The 18,439-nt window shown below is 42.0% G+C and overlaps 1 protein-coding gene across 1 annotated transcript; it reads right to left on the reverse strand.

The window, feature by feature from the left end:
* Positions 1-273: 273 nt before the first annotated feature.
* Positions 274-7,741, reverse strand: LOC122541535 (zinc-binding protein A33-like). The gene is made up of 6 exons (XM_043678363.1): positions 7,313-7,741; positions 7,120-7,215; positions 6,791-7,024; positions 4,811-4,833; positions 4,602-4,711; positions 274-818 (listed from the first exon to the last, which is right to left on the reverse strand). Exons 1-6 carry the CDS (start codon positions 7,739-7,741, stop codon positions 274-276), a joined length of 1,437 nt encoding a protein of 478 aa, XP_043534298.1.
* Between the last annotated feature and the right edge of the window lie 10,698 nt (positions 7,742-18,439).

Genomic DNA, 18,439 nt, shown 5'->3' on the forward strand with positions numbered 1-18,439 from the left:
CTTGGACCATAACCTGGTGTTGTGTGACTTTTAACTTAGTAGCGTAGGGAGTCGCATAGCAGTAGGAGGAGACTGTTAGAAAATTCAGCCTCCATTGACCTCACTAATACGGTGGTGGAGACGGTGAAAATGAAGCATGGCCCCCGGAGACAAGCATGTTCGAACCGTATAAGTTAAAAACCTATCTAAAATTGAGCTTATTACACATAAATATTCGAGAGTAAAACCTGTCTACAATGGGCTCTGAAGAAATAAATACCACGACCGTGCTTATTAAAGGTTTCTGATTTGATTGATTGTTAGAGGATCCGAGTTTTTCCTGTCATCGTTAGAACCAGGGCTGAAGTAAGGATACATTTTGCCAGAAAATGAGTCAGTGAAAGTAAACAGGGTGGCCATGTTGGCTGCATTGTAGAAAGACAGCTGTCCACCTTCGTAGTCCAGGTACACCCCGACCTTCTTGGGCTTCGCATTTATGGATATACGTGTGGGATTGGCTGTGGAAGCCCAGTACTCACTGCCATTTTTCATCCCAAAAATCCAATATCCTGCATCTTGTGCCGACCTCGACCCCCGTTTTCGGAAGGTATCTTTAACTACGCCTAAATCCCACGCTGTTTTGTTTCCCACGTTCACCTCCCAGTAGTGTCGCCCTGACGTGAATCCGACGGATCCCAGGACACTAAGCTCGCGATCAACACTTTCCGCAGGTTCCGTGACAGCCCGCGCTTTTTCCATAAGTTTGACACTGGCCCGGTCCTCGGAGAGAACCAGCTGGGGATGCGCTGTGCTCGGATCCAGAGTCAGGGCAGCAGGTGCTGAGAGAAAATGAAAGAAAATAGCTCGTCAACGATTTTGTAAAGAAGCGTGTTACCGTGCATTGAGGAAAAAAACCCAGTAATTTCTGGAAGAACCCAGCAGGGAATCTAATTTTACACAGGACACACTCTTGACTGTCCGAAATTACCTGATACTCATCGGGAGGGTAGTTGCGCGGGTAAACTATTTAAATTGTCCTTTTAAATAAAGTTTTGAAATTGTGGCAATTCTAAATTTATTGATGTGAATGCGTTGGAGGTTGGGGTCGACGGTATTGGCAGTGGGGCGGCTGTCGTGCACTATACTGGAGAGGCTCAGGCGAGTAATCTGGTCACGTGGGTTGAAATCCATCACTGCAGCTGGCGGAGGTTGATTTCGACCACAGCAAGTCTGAAACTAGGACACTTATCGCACAGTAGTAGTGTCCCTACTGCTGAGCCAGGACCATCGGGTTCAAAATCCACTTGCTCCAAAGGTCTGTAATCTCATCTAAGAACACGCTGATTACATTTTTTAAAAAAACTATGGAATTAAAAATTAGTCTTAATAATGGCGACTATGATGGCTGACATCCATTGATTTAAAAAATAGCAGCTGCTTTTCTTTAGAATAGGGAAACTGCCGTCCTTGCTCGGGTTTGATCTACCTATGATACCGGACACACAGTTATGTAGTTTAATGTTAACTGTCCACTGAAATGGTCTGATAGGTCTCTGAGTTTAAGGGAATTGGGGATAGAAACAGTTGTTGCCCTTTCCAGGCATGCACATGTAAAAATGAAAATAAATGTAAAAATTGGTCGTGGGCAGTAGCTCTGCATTCAACACAATGAGAAAGAAAGTCGGGTTGAGCCTAAAGTCTTATAGCTGTTATTTTCAAAGGCATTCCCTTCAAGTCCTTCAAGACCTTCAAGATTCCTTTCAAGTCTTGAGCACCCCAAGCACTACAACAGTCGAACAAGTTTGGTTCATGTGTAAGGCCAATAAGTAATGGAGCAAAACTCCGTGAGCGGGGAAGCAGACAGACTGATATTCCAATTTCTAACCTCTACAGAACTCATGGTATATTCAATGACATAGCGGTCAACGTCACAGATTTTGGGACCAGATCTAAACTGAATACATCCAAGACGAGTTGGACTCGCTATGTTTCTATAGGTAACTGAAAAGGGCCGATAGTACCGAGGATGGAAGCTTGGCTTCTTTTCCCTTGAAATATTAACCTGCGGTGGCTTTTACCTTCAGCGGTGACGCACATATTCGTTTCAGTTGGCGGGAGACTAGAAGCCATTCTTAGGGATTGACACTACTACCGTGCTTCCTATACTGTTCCCATGTCGAACGTGCGTTCGTGTGCAACATGGCTTCTCAGGGTGAACCAAGCATCTGAAAGTCCAATAGCTGTGCTTGGTAGCTCCGCGTAAAGGGAGTGAAATCTCCGAACCTGAGCGAGTCTCGATATTTTCTGTCCAACTGGAGGGGATATCCCTGCGCTTTCTGGTTTCACTGATATTAAACAAAAAGTTTCTCTCCCATGCTTTACCAACTGCTCCATACTGATATCCACTGACAGAGTCGCATGCTCCGTCCACTCGTCATGGAAATGGCACCAAACTTCAAGGTACAAAACAGGACTGCCATTTTCAGGCGGGAATCTGGTTCCTAACTGATTCGGGTCAAGTCTTAATCTTAGGAAATATGGCGCCTTCTGGAACGGACAAGAAATAGGGAAGCAATTATAAACACATTTCCCACCAGGCTTGGACGCTTACAATATTCCTTGTCGATTCCACAAGGCGCCAGTGGATATGTCACGCCCGTTCAAGGTTTCATCTGAAAAATAAAATTCGGCCACTTCGACACCATCTTTAGTCCCAAGCTGGTAAGTCTTTAATAATAGGTCTCTGAGAGAAAGTTAACAATTATTATTCAAATAATGTAACGCACGTTTCTGATTCTCAGATCCTCTTTACTGGCTATTGTGGTAAAAGCCGTTTTGATTGGTGTCAGGAAGCAGGCAACAACAGGTTGGCCTCTTCATTCAGCCATTTACTGTGCAGGAAGATTCAACATGTTAGGGATGTGCAAAAAGCAAGTGTAGAATGGTCTGACTAAACAGCAAAGGTGTTTATATAATAAATTGATATAATAATTGTTTGCATTTACAGAAGTTCTTAAATCGGGGTGACAGAAATAGATTAATTCAAGTGAAAACGGTTACGGACTTGACAGCGACCATTTGAGTATCGCTCAATTCACTGATCAGTCAAACGTTAAAATTATCCTTTAGATACTGGACAGCACGTTTTCTGATGACCAGCAATCCTGCTTTTTGTAGATGCTAATCTAATCAGTTTCCTTTTCGCACGCCCAAGATATAATGTACGAACGTCATCGGTGGTGCAAAAACAAATTCTTGGCGTTACAGTACTTTGTTTGCGCGACTACTCATGTAATTAAACAGGTTTGTGTCCAGTTCTTCTTCAGACGCAGGGCAAAACGGACAAGAGCAAGTCAGCAAACTGTTTTGCATTCTTGTTTCCCATTAACCAACACTTCACCGCAAGCATAGATGCCAAATTTTGTATCAGGGATAAACCTCGGAATATAACAATGCCTGAGGAGGTAAAAGAGTTCAGGGGTTCACGGGAAGGCCGGCAAAATGGCAAGAATGCGGTAGATTCAAATTTAACCCAAAAAGGGGCTGGTGATTTGTTTTTGAAGGTAGCATAAGATGTCATAGAAACGGAATTGTCAAAGATTAAGAGGGAGTGTGGCCAGAGCAAAGCCCAGAAATGCAGGTACAAATGTCTTTAAAAACGGGAGGGTAATCCTTTTAACAGCTTGGCTTTTAAAACAGAAATATGGGGCACAAGTGTGCTCAACCTCGGAAAATCCCTGGTTTGGCCGCAGTTGGTATTTTACGTCCAATTCTGGACAGCACGTTATGAGAAAGATGCCAAGGCCTTGGAAGGGTTTGATAGTTGCATTGCAAGAGTGACAGTCAGAGGGGTGATCAGCCATACAAAGAGACCAACGCTGTTTGGTTGCTTTCGTTAAGACAGAGACGGTTAGTTTGGAGAGAATTAGAAAGTGTACTCAAATCGTAAAAGGGCCTTCCCGTGAACCCCTGAATGAAAAACAAATAAAGAGAGAACTTTAATATTTGTAGAAGGTTTAATAACCAGCTTACACAAGTTCTAATCCAATAACAAAAACACCTGAGGAAAGGAGAGATATTTGTTTTAAATCAATATATATTTCAGCGATGGAAACAGAGTCTATGTTGTCTTTCAAAAACAAATTGTGTCAAACTTGAAGGGAAAACCCATGCATACTGACAAAGGCATCTTGAAATTGAGTTCATTAATCTTTCAGCAGTTCGACCCTGTTAAGATAGTCCGAATTTGCTGTGCCATTGCATTGGTCTGTTATGTTCCAATTTTTGCAAGAAATTGAAGCAGAGATATTTATTTTGCATCAACTAGCTAGTTATTCCCCAAGTGAGGAAAAACTTGTAGATTGCATTCCATTGTGTTTTCTGTTTCCAAAAACCTTAAGGCTGTTATACTTTAATCTTGGACTCTAGATCTCCATTTGTTTTCCCTTTGTGCTATGCTCTTCTACTTACTGTGTGTCTTTGCATGTCGGTCCTTTATATGCCTGTTTTAAGTTAAATATACAGGTTTCAAGAAGTCATGTTCAATTTCCATTGCCTCGTGTATTTGAATTTACTGCACTCACTGATCGTTTTATTTTTTTGGCAACAAAATGCCAGCTTACCGGGGTTAATAACGTCCATTATATCTTTCCACACTTTGTACTGGATAGGTCCTTTGAATGACCCCAGAGGAAGTTTGCCTTCTGTGACCGTATTCAGATAACTCCCTTCGCTAATAATGTAAAAAGAAAAGGTTAGGTACTGAAAATATGAAGTAAAATTTGGAACTGTTGTTCATAAGTCCACGAATTGAATAGAATGCGATGCATACCTCTTCCCTTTATCTGGATCCTCCTGAAAGTAAACAAACGACAGATGACAGTGATGAGCCATGCAAAACCTTACCTCTGCCTTTCATACTTACAGTCCCAAATAGCTTTAAGGAATCACTTCTCCACATTTGAAATAAATTTTGCAAATGTCTAAGCAGCTAGACTGAGAGTAGGCTTGATGCATGTACTCGAATTAACGAGGGAGCTGGGCCGTAGAGCACGTGGTGTAAGTGAAATTGTCAATAACTCACCAGCCCAGTTAATAAACTCCCAAGGGATAGAAACGTGTTCATGAAAACAAAATGTTAAGGACAAATATTCCAATTCGAACGCTCTAGAATAGTTGCTTTTGTTATTCATGGACAAGCGGGTATTGGATTCTTCAGTTTCTTAATTTAACAGATGCCAGAATTTCAGCTTTATTGGAGTGACAAAGATAAACCCAACATCGATGAGTTAATCGGCCATCCCCTCGGACAAACAGTCGTGACTTCAATGCTATGGCCAGAAATCTCCTCTGACCCACATGTCTTACACAGATAGAGTTCGTTGATTTCCTTGTAAATTTGCTTTAAAAATTTTCAAAGACTGACAAGGGGGAGCAAATATAGTCACTAAGTCGCACAACTGAATCTGGGGTGGAGAGGAGCCCGGGCGGGATGTGGGGGAGAGGGGGCGCGGAGTTGGGGAGGAGCGGAAACAGAGCTAGAATGTGAGAATAGAGCAATGGAGTTGTTTCTACATTCCTCCATCTGTATTCAAGCTCAGAATCGGATGGATTCCCTCTTCTTTTGTGGCAAACTATTGTTATTCTAAAACCCGCTATTCAGCTGAGCGGCGAAAATTAAGAGCCACACATCGAGAATATCATACTTGAGTTATTGTTTTCGATCTGATATCTTAAATTCAATGGCAGCAATGGAGAAATGCAGTGACCGGAGCAAAGGGATATTTCTGGGTCTTTTCAAGCTCTCTGTTGACTTTAAACCTGAGTTATTCTTTAAGTCAGAGAACGCCCTGGGGAAAGATACCACAACGTCATGAAAGCTATGATAGATCTTCAAAGACTGCGTTTGAGGGTTGAGTGAATTTGAATTATATTGATCTTACCACTGGGAGTATTTTCAAAGGTGGAGAAAGGACCTCTTAAAGCAATTTGGGACTCTAAGTGTGAAAGGCATAGATAAGGATTTTAAACGAACAGAATTGAACTGAGAGATGCAGCCAGAATTATAGTATGTCAGGAGAAAGCCATTCTCGAACATTCCGGCTAGAATTCAGTGTGAACATCGGAGAAATTGCCCAAATGGCTAAGCAGCTAGACGGGGAGTCGGTTTGACGCATGTACTCAAATTCACTAGGGAGCGGAGCAGAGCAGATTGAGCGACATTGTCTCCATTCATGCAAGGATGGAAAATGTGACGGAACAGATTTAAAGGAATTGGTAAAAAAAAGTAAAAGCGACATGTGGGGAAAAAAAAACTTTGCAGACAGGGAGTGATACGATTTGGAATTCACCACCTGAGACGATGGTGGAGGCAGCTTCAATAGAGGCATGGTAAAATAGTTGTCTCACAAGGAAAGGAATTGGACAACATCACTAACTGAAAGGCAAACGCCAAAAGCCGGTGCAGCAGCGATGAGCCGAATTGTCTCTTACGCTGGAACAATTCCGTGATTCTGTGACATATCTCCCAAGCCCCCATTTCAACTTCCGCCAATTTCTTTTAGCATATAATTTCCAATAGACCTGAACTGGAACTACTGTATTCTGTTCCATAGTTGCAAACATTGAGCACTCTTAACGAGTCAGAAAAATCCCGTGAAAGGAATTAAAGAAATAATAATCTCAAATATTGAAAGCCTTTACATGTTGTTCGTTAACAACGTCACCCTGACTTCCACCAGAGTTCCCCTTAACCATCTGGGACACCCTGACAATTCACATTGACTTGGCTAGCACCCGTAAGGATTCTTACCTTGAGCAAGGAAAAGGCATCTTGTTGATTTAATTGTGACTGGACACTCGATAGCTTCTCATCTGTTTCATTCAGATGCTCCTGAATGTCCCGAAGATTGGACTCCATTTTCTTTAAGATGTCCTCTTCTTGGTCCCCCAGCTCTTTGGCAAGAGCCCGCTCTTTTTCTTCCAAGACCGTGCGCAGTTTGGTAAATTCTGACGAGATGTGCTTCTGCAGAATGTTGGACTGTTCCTGCGTCAAACAAAGAAGAGGCAACCATGCCCTGTGATTCTGGAGTGAACACAACAGAACCCCACCCGAGCAATTCCACAGGGTAACAATGTTACCTGGATTTCCGAGATACTTTGCTGCTGCTTCAGTAAGACATTTTGGATGGAAGTTTTCTTCTGGTTCAGCGCCTGGAGGTTCGCTCTCATTTTCTCCTGCAGCAGAAAGACGGGGAGGAAGGGACTCGTGAAATTGCACATAATGAACAAATCATCGAATTTAGAACTAAACCATCAACCTTTCCTCCCTTACCTTGTAAATCTCGACCGCCTCATTTATCAGCATAAAGTTGTGTGATTTATGGCTCCGTCCATCTCTCCTGTCCAGACACATCACACAGATCAATTTCTTGTCAGTTTCACAAAACAGCTTCAGTTCTTCCTGATGCTCGTCACAGAAGGGGTTGAAAACTTTGCTGGTCTCCACTGTCTGCTTAATGTTCAGGCTCCGAATTTTGTTGGACAGGACTCCCAAAGCTCGGTTGGCTTTCAGGTTTTTTTCACGGAACACCTCCCCGCACTCTGGACAGAAGGCTTTTTTCTCTTTCTCCCAACACTGTAAGATACACTGACGGCAGAAATCGTGGCCGCATTCCAGCATCACTGGATCGACAAAGATATCGAGGCAAATGGGGCAATTCAGTTCATCTCCTAAGCTTAGACTTGATGATCCGGAAGCCATGGCCGGCTCCACTGCTTCCTGCCTCCAATTGCATTCACCGTCGCTGTTGCTGCGCAATGATGGCCGCCCCGCCGCTCTCCGCTCTGGTATCAGAGATAATAGTTGCTTGGCCGAAGAGCTTACAGCTTTCAGCAAGAATTGCCAGGGAAGAACTGGCGCTTATCTCGCGACTTCTCCAGCGCGTTTGTGAGGGGGTGGGGTTGGAGCGATGGTGAAGGGAAGGACATGGCTCCTGGTCTTGACTCAAGCGAATTGCGCATTTTTTTTCATTCAAGGCAAGGGGTGTGGTTGGATTAACGGCGCTCAGACCGAGTTGGTTCGGAAACAGGATTAATCCAAGTTAAAAAAAAATCCAGATCATTGATTGACCTTCCCCAAGCTAGTAATGTTTGAAGAAATAAAATTTCAAATTGCCTCGTTCATGTTATACAGGTATAACTATACTGTGTGAACTTCGTTGGTTTTCCTTTATATTTTAGATATTCTCAAATCACCCAATTCATGATGTTATGATACATCACTTGAACAGGTCGGACATGAACCCACGACGCGGGGTCAGAGGTAGGGACACTACCACTAGCTCGTGTTTACATCATTCCTGCATTTATTGGAAATGCCAACAGTGGTGTTAAGTTTAACTTTGACGTTACTCAACAGATCGCAATTTCGGGGAAATAAGCTCGTTCATCGGATTTCCTGGTTGACCTTTGAAGGACTTAATTTTACTGAGAGAGTTTGTAATGTCCCATTACTTTAGCTTGTTTTGTTTTGAAAAAACACAATAGCCATCTAATTTCTGCAATGGCTCATATTTTGCTGACTGTGGTAGTGAATTTCAGCCTTGCGCTCGCCAATACTTACGATTTTCAGGAGCCGTTACTCCTAAAGCATGTGTACAATCGGGAAGCTCCCCTGTCGAAAGGATGCTGGGGCGGTCGGTTTTGATTTATTTTGCCCCTCCTTATTGCCCTAGAGCTCATGGAGCTTGTTGAGCCGGGTTTTGAGATAATTACGTTGCTACGAGCATGATTTCAGATGCAGGCCAGGCCAAGTAGTTTGCTCCCATCCCGAAAGTTCATCAGAGAACCAGATACGTTGTCCAGATGTGTTGGCTTCACTACAATCCATGGTATTTATCACTGAGATCAGCTTTCAATCCCTTGCATTTTGTTATTAATATGAATATAAATCCAGTTGAAGTGATCGGAATTGAGTCCGTGTCCCTAGACGATTGCAGGCAGAGTCTGTGCAGCACTAGTCAAGTAATGTTGCCAACACATCACCATCAATTTTTACCCTGACAATTTGGCACAAATGCTAAGGAATTTATCAGCTCCTTACTTGCCGTCCATGCTGGGAAAATCTGGCTCAGCTCATAGCCTATTTCGTGAGGCTGCCACTCCAGATTGTCTTCATATAGCGCATACAACCAACAGCCTGCTTGCAAGAACAAGGAGAAAGATCAGTTCACTCCAATTTCTCCAGTTTTCCTCTCTAAGATACACACATCTGTGCAACTGTGATCAATGTTTTCTCTTGTCTGCAAGTCCCTGAGGGATTTACAGAAAGGAAGTCTTGGAAATATTTCCTCTCATTGACCCTTCATATACAAGCTTACTTCGTTTAATTTGTTTCTCCTAGGGGATTTTTGTTTGGCTTGGAAGTTTGGAGGAAAAGTGTAAAATGTGTTGTTACATTTATTCCTGTTATTCTGGTCATCTTGTCTGAGGCTGCACTCATTGGCCGGCTGTTCTATCACTACCTGCTAATTTCAGATAGTCCAATGTCGATGAACAGGGGCAGGAAACGGGGCAAGGTTCTTTTTCTTCCCACTTGGTTCGCCTGTCAAATTGACCATTGACCACCAGTTCGGCACCACGCCATCCGTTGATCGCAACGGAACTGAATATCGACGGGACGATTAACGGGCCTTCATTGCCGGACAATCCTTTTGCATTCCTTGACAAGAAAAAAAGCCAAGACCTGGATTCTGCCATATTTTCTAAAACGGAGAACCAAAACCACTGGGTTAACCATGCACCATAACGTTGGGCGATTACATCTGTCGTTTATTCACAAAATCGTAAGACTGGCGAGAATTGTGGTGGAATGCTCTGGGCTTGGTCTCTGAGCTATCCTACTGCTCAATCTGCGATAAGCCAAGTGTCTAAAGTTGCAATGGCCTATAACGTCTTACGAATATTTAAAGCATATTGCAGAAGCAATGGACAAATTCAATTACTTTCTTAGCAGTCTACAATTTTTGCTTGATCTGGAACTGAATTCACCAATGATTGCTATAGATGGAATATAGTTTACAAAAGAAGATTGCTGCTGTGCCAGTATATGCCACACGATTAGCATGACTTTTCAAAAATATCTTTCAAGTTTCCGGTTCTAGCTGGGACATTGGATTTGGAGAAGTTTAAGTAAACATTTAACAGACATACTCACAATAATGAAGGATTCTCATGGAGTAACTCGGAAGACCCAACAATTTTAAAATTCATCCATGGGACTGGGCATCGCTGGCCATGCCAGTATTTATTGGCCCTGCCTAACTGCCAAGAGAGCAGCCATAATGCTGTTTGTCTGGATCAGATGTAGGCCAAACCCTGATCCCGGGGGCATTACCTGTATTTCTAGATCAACAGTCTAGCGATAACACCAATAGGCCACCGGCTGCCCCAACAAAAGCAATTAGCAAAAGACCATTGACATGTGCGGGGCATAGATTTTACATGGTGTTAATATGATTTACAAATTGCTGCCAGAACTGACGGCGGAGGCCAATTCAGTAGTAACCTTCTGAAGCTTTTGCACAAAATACTTGGAGAGGAAGTGCTAACTTATGGTGAACGCGAATTATAAAGGGCGGAATGGCTGGGCGTGTTGGTATTTTGTCTTGCTTTCGCAAACAACGGTGACGATCTGGATGGGTTGAATAGACTTCTTCCATGATATTTAGATCTCGAGTGTTGGATAAGATTACGTGCTTCATTGTTGCTTCAAACAAATGACTCCTGACCCTGCTGATGCAGATAACTTGCTCAGCAAGGTCAGCACAGTCTCAAAGTAACTGAGTGTTGTTACAAAATGCCTGTTTAGAATTGCAACATTGCATAGCGATGGTTACTTCAAAATCGCAAGGACGTTTAGAGCCAAGCTCTGGTCGATTACCAGCGCTTATGGCCATTCTTTGCACTAAATTAATAAACCTACTTGGAACGTAGAAGTAGATTATTTTGCTGAATTCAGTACTCAACGAAAATGCTCCTCCCACTGAAATTCCGATAAGGTACAAAAAAAAAATGCCTTGACGTATTTACAAAGGACATTTCTGTAATTAAATTGCACATTGAATTAAAATTACAAATAACATACATCTTTCTATTCAAATTTCAAAGTAAATATTCTTCCAAAAAAACTCCTTAAATTTTGCTTCGAAATCTCTTTTTTATTATTATTACTTCTAGAAACAAGTGAACTCAGGACAGAGCTTTAGATTCCTGAGTCCAACACCATTGAGGCTGCTCCTGAATATGTCTGTTTGACGGACAGCTCTGAGTCGCACCAATGATTCATCTACTAAAGTACCACTGGTAACTCAATTTTCCAGATTATCTGCGAAATTATTCTGATTCGAACCCTGCCCCCCAGGTTGTGCTTCCGCACAGCGTGGGGCAAAGTGTACGATGAGAGAGAGAGGGGGAAAAAATAATTAATTTCCTTACTGAAGCTTACAGGGATAGGGGCTAAGTGCTGGCAAATAGGACTAGATTACTTTGGGATATCTCGTCGGCAAGGACGAGTTGGACGGAAGGGTCTGTTTCCGTGCTGTACATCTCTGTGACTTTCTGACTCTACTAACTCGTCAAATATACTCTGCTATTTCATTGGATGCTGGCGAGTGTTGAGCGTCAACTGCATGCGCTCATGAGAAATTGTCCGATCTAGGTCTCACCATCCAATTCCCGAGCTATCCTCACAAATTGGACTAGATTTTCCAGATTAACTAACATCTAGGGACATTGATCCGAAATTTCTGCAAAAGGGAGGATCATGCACTCTTGGGTTAACAGGGTGGGGTAGCAGTAGAAATCTCGGCAGTGAAATGGTTAGTGTGAAAGTGAATCTGTAAGCAATTTGTCGAGGAGTTTTTCCCGGGTCCAGAGCGGAAGCGGATGGATAAACCAGAGGAACACTGGCGGTACTTGAGGGCACTCGGCATGTTGCTGGTATCCACCTTGCTAACAGGTGATGTTTATCCCGGGAATTCTATCTCCCCCATCCCTTGTCCTGTCTGCGCAAAGACCTTCAGAAGTCGGGAAAAAGCAGCTTTCCCCCATATTCCCTCTGATGCTTCCCTATTTTCCAGCATCTCTGCATCGCCGATATCGAGGAAATTTCAAACATTTCCCGTCCCTCTGTGTGTTTCCAATTCAATTCATTTCCTCTGGGAGTGTAGAATTCGCTTCATATTGAGCACAGGTGCTGATAATCTCTTTTGCCTATTCTCACGTGGGCGATAGGGCGGGGTGTGAAGGGACATTACAGAAGCATTTTCACCAGAGTTCTACCGCGGATTCAATCTATGTGCGTTAAACCCATTGGATCAGGCATTTGACAGTGATTCCAATCAGCGCATTGCTCCTCCCCTCAGATGCGCCAGGGGTAGCTTATTGGCATTTCCAATATGGAAAGTTGCCAGTTTTATAAAGACAGCCAACGATCTAAATCACTCATGCGCAGAAGAGCAAAAACAAAATCACCACACTGGTAGCAAATCTACGCTCACTTCGTCCGCAGTGCATAAGTTTGATAGACCAGCGGCCACCAAAGGTGAAGACAGTTTGAACGATGACCTCTAAGTACCCCAGGAAGAGCTTGACAGTTGACCGGGACTGCCCTGTTTGCAATAAAATGGTTACGGATGGGGTGGTCCTGGAGTGCGGACATACCGCCTGCGTCGACTGCTTTGCGTCCAACAGTCAAAGGGAAGGGCGTATTTTCTGCTCGAAATGCTGGACGACTGTTGAGCAAAGAAAGCCGCAGTCCAGCCACCCACTGGAAGATCTGGTTGTGAGAGGCGTGGATCCGAAAGAAGAGAAGAAAGGAAAAAAGGGACAGCACCCGTTTTGCCAGGAGCATCAGGAAGAGGTGAAGTTGTTCTGTGAAACGGAACGGAAACTAATCTGCGTGAACTGTCTCGATAGGAGGGATGAAAATAGCCATACGTCCCATAATTTCATGCTGGTGAACGAAGCTATTGACATGTACAAGGTAAGCACTTTGAGTCGCATTACTAACAGAAATTTCCCCTGTCTTTCCTCCTTTAACTATGTCTTCATGTCGATTTCATTTCCTCAGGAAAAAATCAACACAATTATATTTTCTCTGAAGCAGAAGAAAACCTCTTTTCAAGATTTTGAACTTAAGCAACAGGAAACCATTTCTGAAATTAAGGTAAAAGTTAAACTGTAATACCTGTACCGGTGGTGTATTGGACACTCCATGTGTCCACACCTGAACTCCTCCTACGCGCTATGTGGCCATCAATGTCCTGGTGACCTCGGATAGTTTCTGCTCGTCCCTTAACAAATCAGTCTTCTCTTTACAGGAGCAGTCGAACAAGTTGCAGGCCCTCATCTTCACTGAATTTTCCAAATTGCGGAGCCTGCTGGACGAGAAAGAGCGCATCTTGGTCAAAGAATTAAACGAGGAAAAGGACGACATTTTAGGCAGAATGGAGACAAACCTAAGAGAGATCCAAGGCAACTCGCAGGACACTCAGCAAAAGGTGTCAGACATCGAGATGCAATTGAATACGGATGACGGAATTACTTTACTCATGGTAAGATCGCTAATTGGGTCAAATGTGCTCTCACTGAATACACGCAGTTGTCTAAAAGTAGGTTCCCTTGTTGCTGGTCTTCACTATGTTTTCAGTCCCAGTGCATGCACTGTTCATGCTATGGTTCCTGCTCCAAACCTTCTGCTACCTTCATTACTGGCTTCAGAACTCACTACCATCAGGGCAAGGTGTGCGTTGTTTTCCCTCTTTTACTAAGAAAATGGGCAATGAGGCAAACTTGGAATACATAAAGCAAATTCAGCACTGCTTTGGAATCAATTTGATTGGTGGAAAGAGGCACTGACATCAGAGTAATTCAAAGGCAATATAATGTAAATGGTGGAACTTTGGAAAAGAAAAACAAACTGCTGGAAATGCTCAGCAGATCTGGTAGCATGCTTGCAGCAAGAGAGCGAGACAGACAGATAGAAGAAAATAGAATTTAAGTTTCCAAATGCAACAGTAATTCTGCAACTGATACACGAAGATGGGACAAGGAAAGTAATATATGGTATGTGATATGGCGGATGGCGGGTGGTGGGAATAAGAGAGAAAGGTTTGTGGTGCAAGAGTGGTGATGACAGCAGTGAAGATGCCAAAGATCTGTCTCGTGGGCAGTATACCTGCCAGCCCAATGCAACTTAAGGGTAATAAAAGAGAAATGAGAAAAAAAGCAAACACAAAACCAGAGGCAAACATGGGGGCAGAGGTACGATCTAAACTTGATGAACTTATCATTGTGTTACAGCCTATTTTCCCATTCCTCTTTCATTTCTTCATTGAGTAAAATCCAAGCCAATTTAGTCTGGCCTCACAATGTGCAGTTAATCTTACAGTTGAACATTATATCACCCTAAAGATGCACATAATACGAACTGTATTAAGAGATTAATTGGTCTATTCCTGATTTATGTTCTTATGTTTACATTTTGATGTGGTACTTTCAACGTCTTTACTATTCTTCTTTTTGCTTGTACACTTTTCTATTATTTTACAGTTTGATTACTTCCTAAACACATTCCTGTTTCTTGCTGACCCTATTCTTGCTTGCACAAATTTCTGTCGCAGACATCCATTGACACATCTGTGATAACAATTGCCATCTTACCACCAACTTGTGTCTTGTTTATTCTGCTTGTGCATTGCCATCGGGCTGTTGTGTGCTAACATTTCTGTTTTTGTCTGTTTCAGGAGAATATGTCCGTGGACCAGAGGTATGACATGACCTCACCCCTTCCCCAAAATAACATTATGATTTTGCATGTTGAAATGTTTGTTTTATATTAGAATGTTAAATATTTTGCATTCCTAGTAATAATGAAGAAGACTACCAGCCAAAAATAACAGAAGGCAGTCTGACGTTGGGAGCATTTAAAGGACCGACCCAATATCGAGTGTGGAAACAAGTAATAGACATGCTTAACCCCGGTATGGAGGTTATATGTTCTATGTCTTAGCTTTCAATATCCTCAATAAATATGTATATGCTCAGAAAACCAGGTCGGAGGATAAAAATTTAAATATTATTCAGAACCACATTAAAGAAGAGTAGCATGTATTTGGTGAAACTCATTGTTTGTAACACAACCGGAATCATAGAATCATTAATACAGAAGAGACCTTATGTCCATGGAGGAGGTACCACCAAAGGTATGCTACCACCTGCATTAGTCCCACTTTCTAGCACTGAGCCCATACCCTTAAATATTATCACATTTCAAGTATTCGTCCAAGAGCTTTTTAAATGTTGTGAACTTCCCCGCCCGAAATAACCTGCCCGGCAATGCATTCCAGATTCCTTCAACGCTCTGGGTGAAAAACAAACCTTTCCTCAATTTCCTTCTAAAGCTACTGGCCTTCGGTTTAAAATTATGCCACTTGCTATTGAACTTTCAACTAAAGGGAACAACTGCTTTCTATTCACCTTACTACACCCCCCATAAACTTCGACATCTTTATGAACCTCTTCCCTTCAACTTTCTGTGAACCAGAGGAAAGAATTGGAGCTTATCCAGTTTTTCTTTATAGATTAAATTTCCTTCCCAGGCAACATCCTGGTATATCTCCTTCATATCTCCACCAGTACAATTACATCTTTCCTATAGTGTAGTGCTCAGAACTACACACAGTACTCCTGCTGTGGCCTAAGTATAATTCTGTACACCTCCAATACCACCTCCCTGATCTCAAAGTCTATGCCGTGACTGATAAAGGCAAGTACCCCGTATTTATTTTTAACTACCCTATCAACCTGGGATCCGTGGACAAGTATCTAGAGATTCCTCTGTTCCTCCGAGCTTCATAGCGTCTTGGTCCTTTTTGAGCATTTGCTTACCTTGCTCTTTCTGCCAAAATGTATCACCTCTCATTTTCCATGACTAAGTTCCAACTGCCAGCAATGTGCCCATCTGACGAAAATATTTATGTGCTCTTGTAACCTACCAGCTTCCTCCTCACTGTGAACCACCCAACCAATCTTTGTATTATCTGCAAACTCACTTATCGTCGGTTCCATTCATGCATCCCATATTCTCATTTACTTTGCTTATATATCTCAAACAATAAAGGACACAGCACTGATCCCCGTGGAATGTCACTGCATGTCATTTTAATACTCAAAATTATAATTAAAAATCTATCAGTTTTATTAATCCATGGATAGGAAAGATTAATCCATTCTTCAAATCTGTCGTTGTGGGCGAGGAAGCGAAACAAAAAGTGTCACATTTTCGAATGGTAGGAAGAAGCTTTAAGCACGAAATATCTGTATCTGTAATTGAAGGAATGATCATAAAAATGTGCGCTTAAACTGGAGAATGCGGGGCAAAAGTGAAAATATTTGCCAACAGAATCATGTTAAAACACTCAATACTAGTAGCATTTTGTTTCCAAAATGTTTCCAAAATGCTACTAGTATTTATTAAGGTAAATATTCTGACTCCAGATGCTCAGGAGAAGTATAACTGGTCGTAGCAATCACATACTTCCAGTTAAACTAAAAAGAGATCAGTACCCAATGTAGTTGGGGCAATACAGCACCATAGATGGATGATTGAGTAGGTAGTAGCAACAGCATATTGGGTCACCTTCAGGTTGAGGAACCAACTAGTGTAATGCCACCAAGGTCAGTGTTGGGATCTTAAATATTTACAATTTATATTAATACCTTTTTTAAGGGGTCAAACTTTCTGCTGACACATGCATAAATACAAAAAGAAAAGCAAATTGTGAAGAAACAAATAGTTGCCAAATGGATATCGATTGGTTCAGTGACTGGGCAAACAAAACTTGGTCGATAGAATTTTATTCTCTTTGGTGAGATCATAAAAGCCAAATATTATCTAAATGAAGGCAAACTGCAAATATGTGGTACTGAAGGATCTGGGTGTCCTTGTGCGTGGATAAGAAAGTGTTAGAATGCTGGTATATCAAACATTTAGAAGACAAATGGACTGTCAACCTTTATTGCAAACTGAATGGATTATAAACGTAGGTAAACCTTACTACGAAGTATAGAGGATTGGTGAGATCCCAGTTAGGGTATTGTGTACCAGTTTGATCTCCTTTCTTAAAGAGCGATCCATTTGCATTGGAGGCAGTTTAGAGAAGTTTCACTCAGCTAATTCTTGAGATAAAAGGGCTAGCTTATCTAAAGAATTATTCAGTTGGTTGGGCCTATACCTTTTGGAGTTCAGAAGGATGATAAGTGTTTTTAGTTGAATACGTCTGACTCTGAGGTGACTTGACATGTAAGATGCTGACAGACCTATCCTCCCAATGAGGAATCTCAAGGTAGCACAATTTGAATGTAAGTGGTCGCCAGTAAGAGATGAAAATGAGGAGCATTTTTTAAAAATCTCAGAACGTTGAAATTTTTGAGTTCTTTTCTTCAGACATCAGTAAAGGCGGGACATTGAATGTTTTCAAGGATGCGGTAGACAGATCTACGATCTACAAATGAGTTAAGGATTTCTGGGTGCATTCAGAAAAATAGGCCGAATGCCAATTCCTGATCAGCTGTAATGTCATTGAACGAGAAAGTGGACTCAATCGGACGAATGATCTTCCCCTGTTTTGTTATTGTGAAAGTAACTGCAGCTGCAGCTCAATTTAAAACGTGCAACAGATGAGAAATCTCACTTTCAAGTCAAATGCATTGAACCAACTGTTCCTGTACATGGTGTTTATACCAATAGAAAGAGGCGCCCTTGCCTTGTAACTGCAACGACGGCTACATGGTGTGTGCAATGTTTAAAATTAATTGCATCGGTCTGTAACAAGCTAATTCTTTTCTTTCATAGACTGTGCAAAGATGACGAAATGAAGCACTTTTGATTTGACTTGACCCCATTCTGACTTTGTAAAGCATAACAATGTCCTGAACACGATACGCTATCCAGATGGCCTTTCAGATGCAGTTGTCCATTACCACGCATTAAAGAACCATATAGAATTTTAGTCCCATCCTATCCATCCGTATGTAGTCTACACAAAATCACCCCGGAATGCCTGTTCAAACCTTGCATGCTAACTTCAATAAAGAACGTGGGTGATATCCGCGCTTGCAATCTCGTTTTCATTTGTTTTATAGTAAAAGTATCAAATAGTAACCGAAAACTTTAGGATTTTGTGATTCGTCTCGTCGACGAATTCGTAAGAAATGTCAACGTGATGCACGACATCTCAATAGTTTGTACTATGGTGAATACTAGTTAAAAATGAGCTGTCAAATCATCTACAGTAATCAATTAAAGAACCAATTCTTAAAATGAAATTGAAAAATGAAAATTTGTCAAGTTAAATTAACATTTCGTGTTGGGAGGGGCTGGGGAAGTGAGAGACGG

This window comes from Chiloscyllium plagiosum, chromosome 37 (genome assembly GCF_004010195.1).
Source record: "Chiloscyllium plagiosum isolate BGI_BamShark_2017 chromosome 37, ASM401019v2, whole genome shotgun sequence".
Lineage (NCBI taxonomy): Eukaryota > Metazoa > Chordata > Chondrichthyes > Orectolobiformes > Hemiscylliidae > Chiloscyllium > Chiloscyllium plagiosum.

Excerpts from the sequence above, each read along its gene's own strand:
- LOC122541535 (XM_043678363.1), bottom strand. The coding sequence starts at position 7,741 with ATGGCTTCCGGATCATCAAGTCTAAGCTTAGGAGATGAACTGAATTGC. Across the intron at positions 7,216-7,312 it reads AGGCGGTCGAGATTTACAAG|GAGAAAATGAGAGCGAACCT; the intron begins GTAAGGGAGGAA and ends TTTCTGCTGCAG. Across the intron at positions 819-4,601 it reads AATGGACGTTATTAACCCCG|CACCTGCTGCCCTGACTCTG; the intron begins GTAAGCTGGCAT and ends ATTTTCTCTCAG.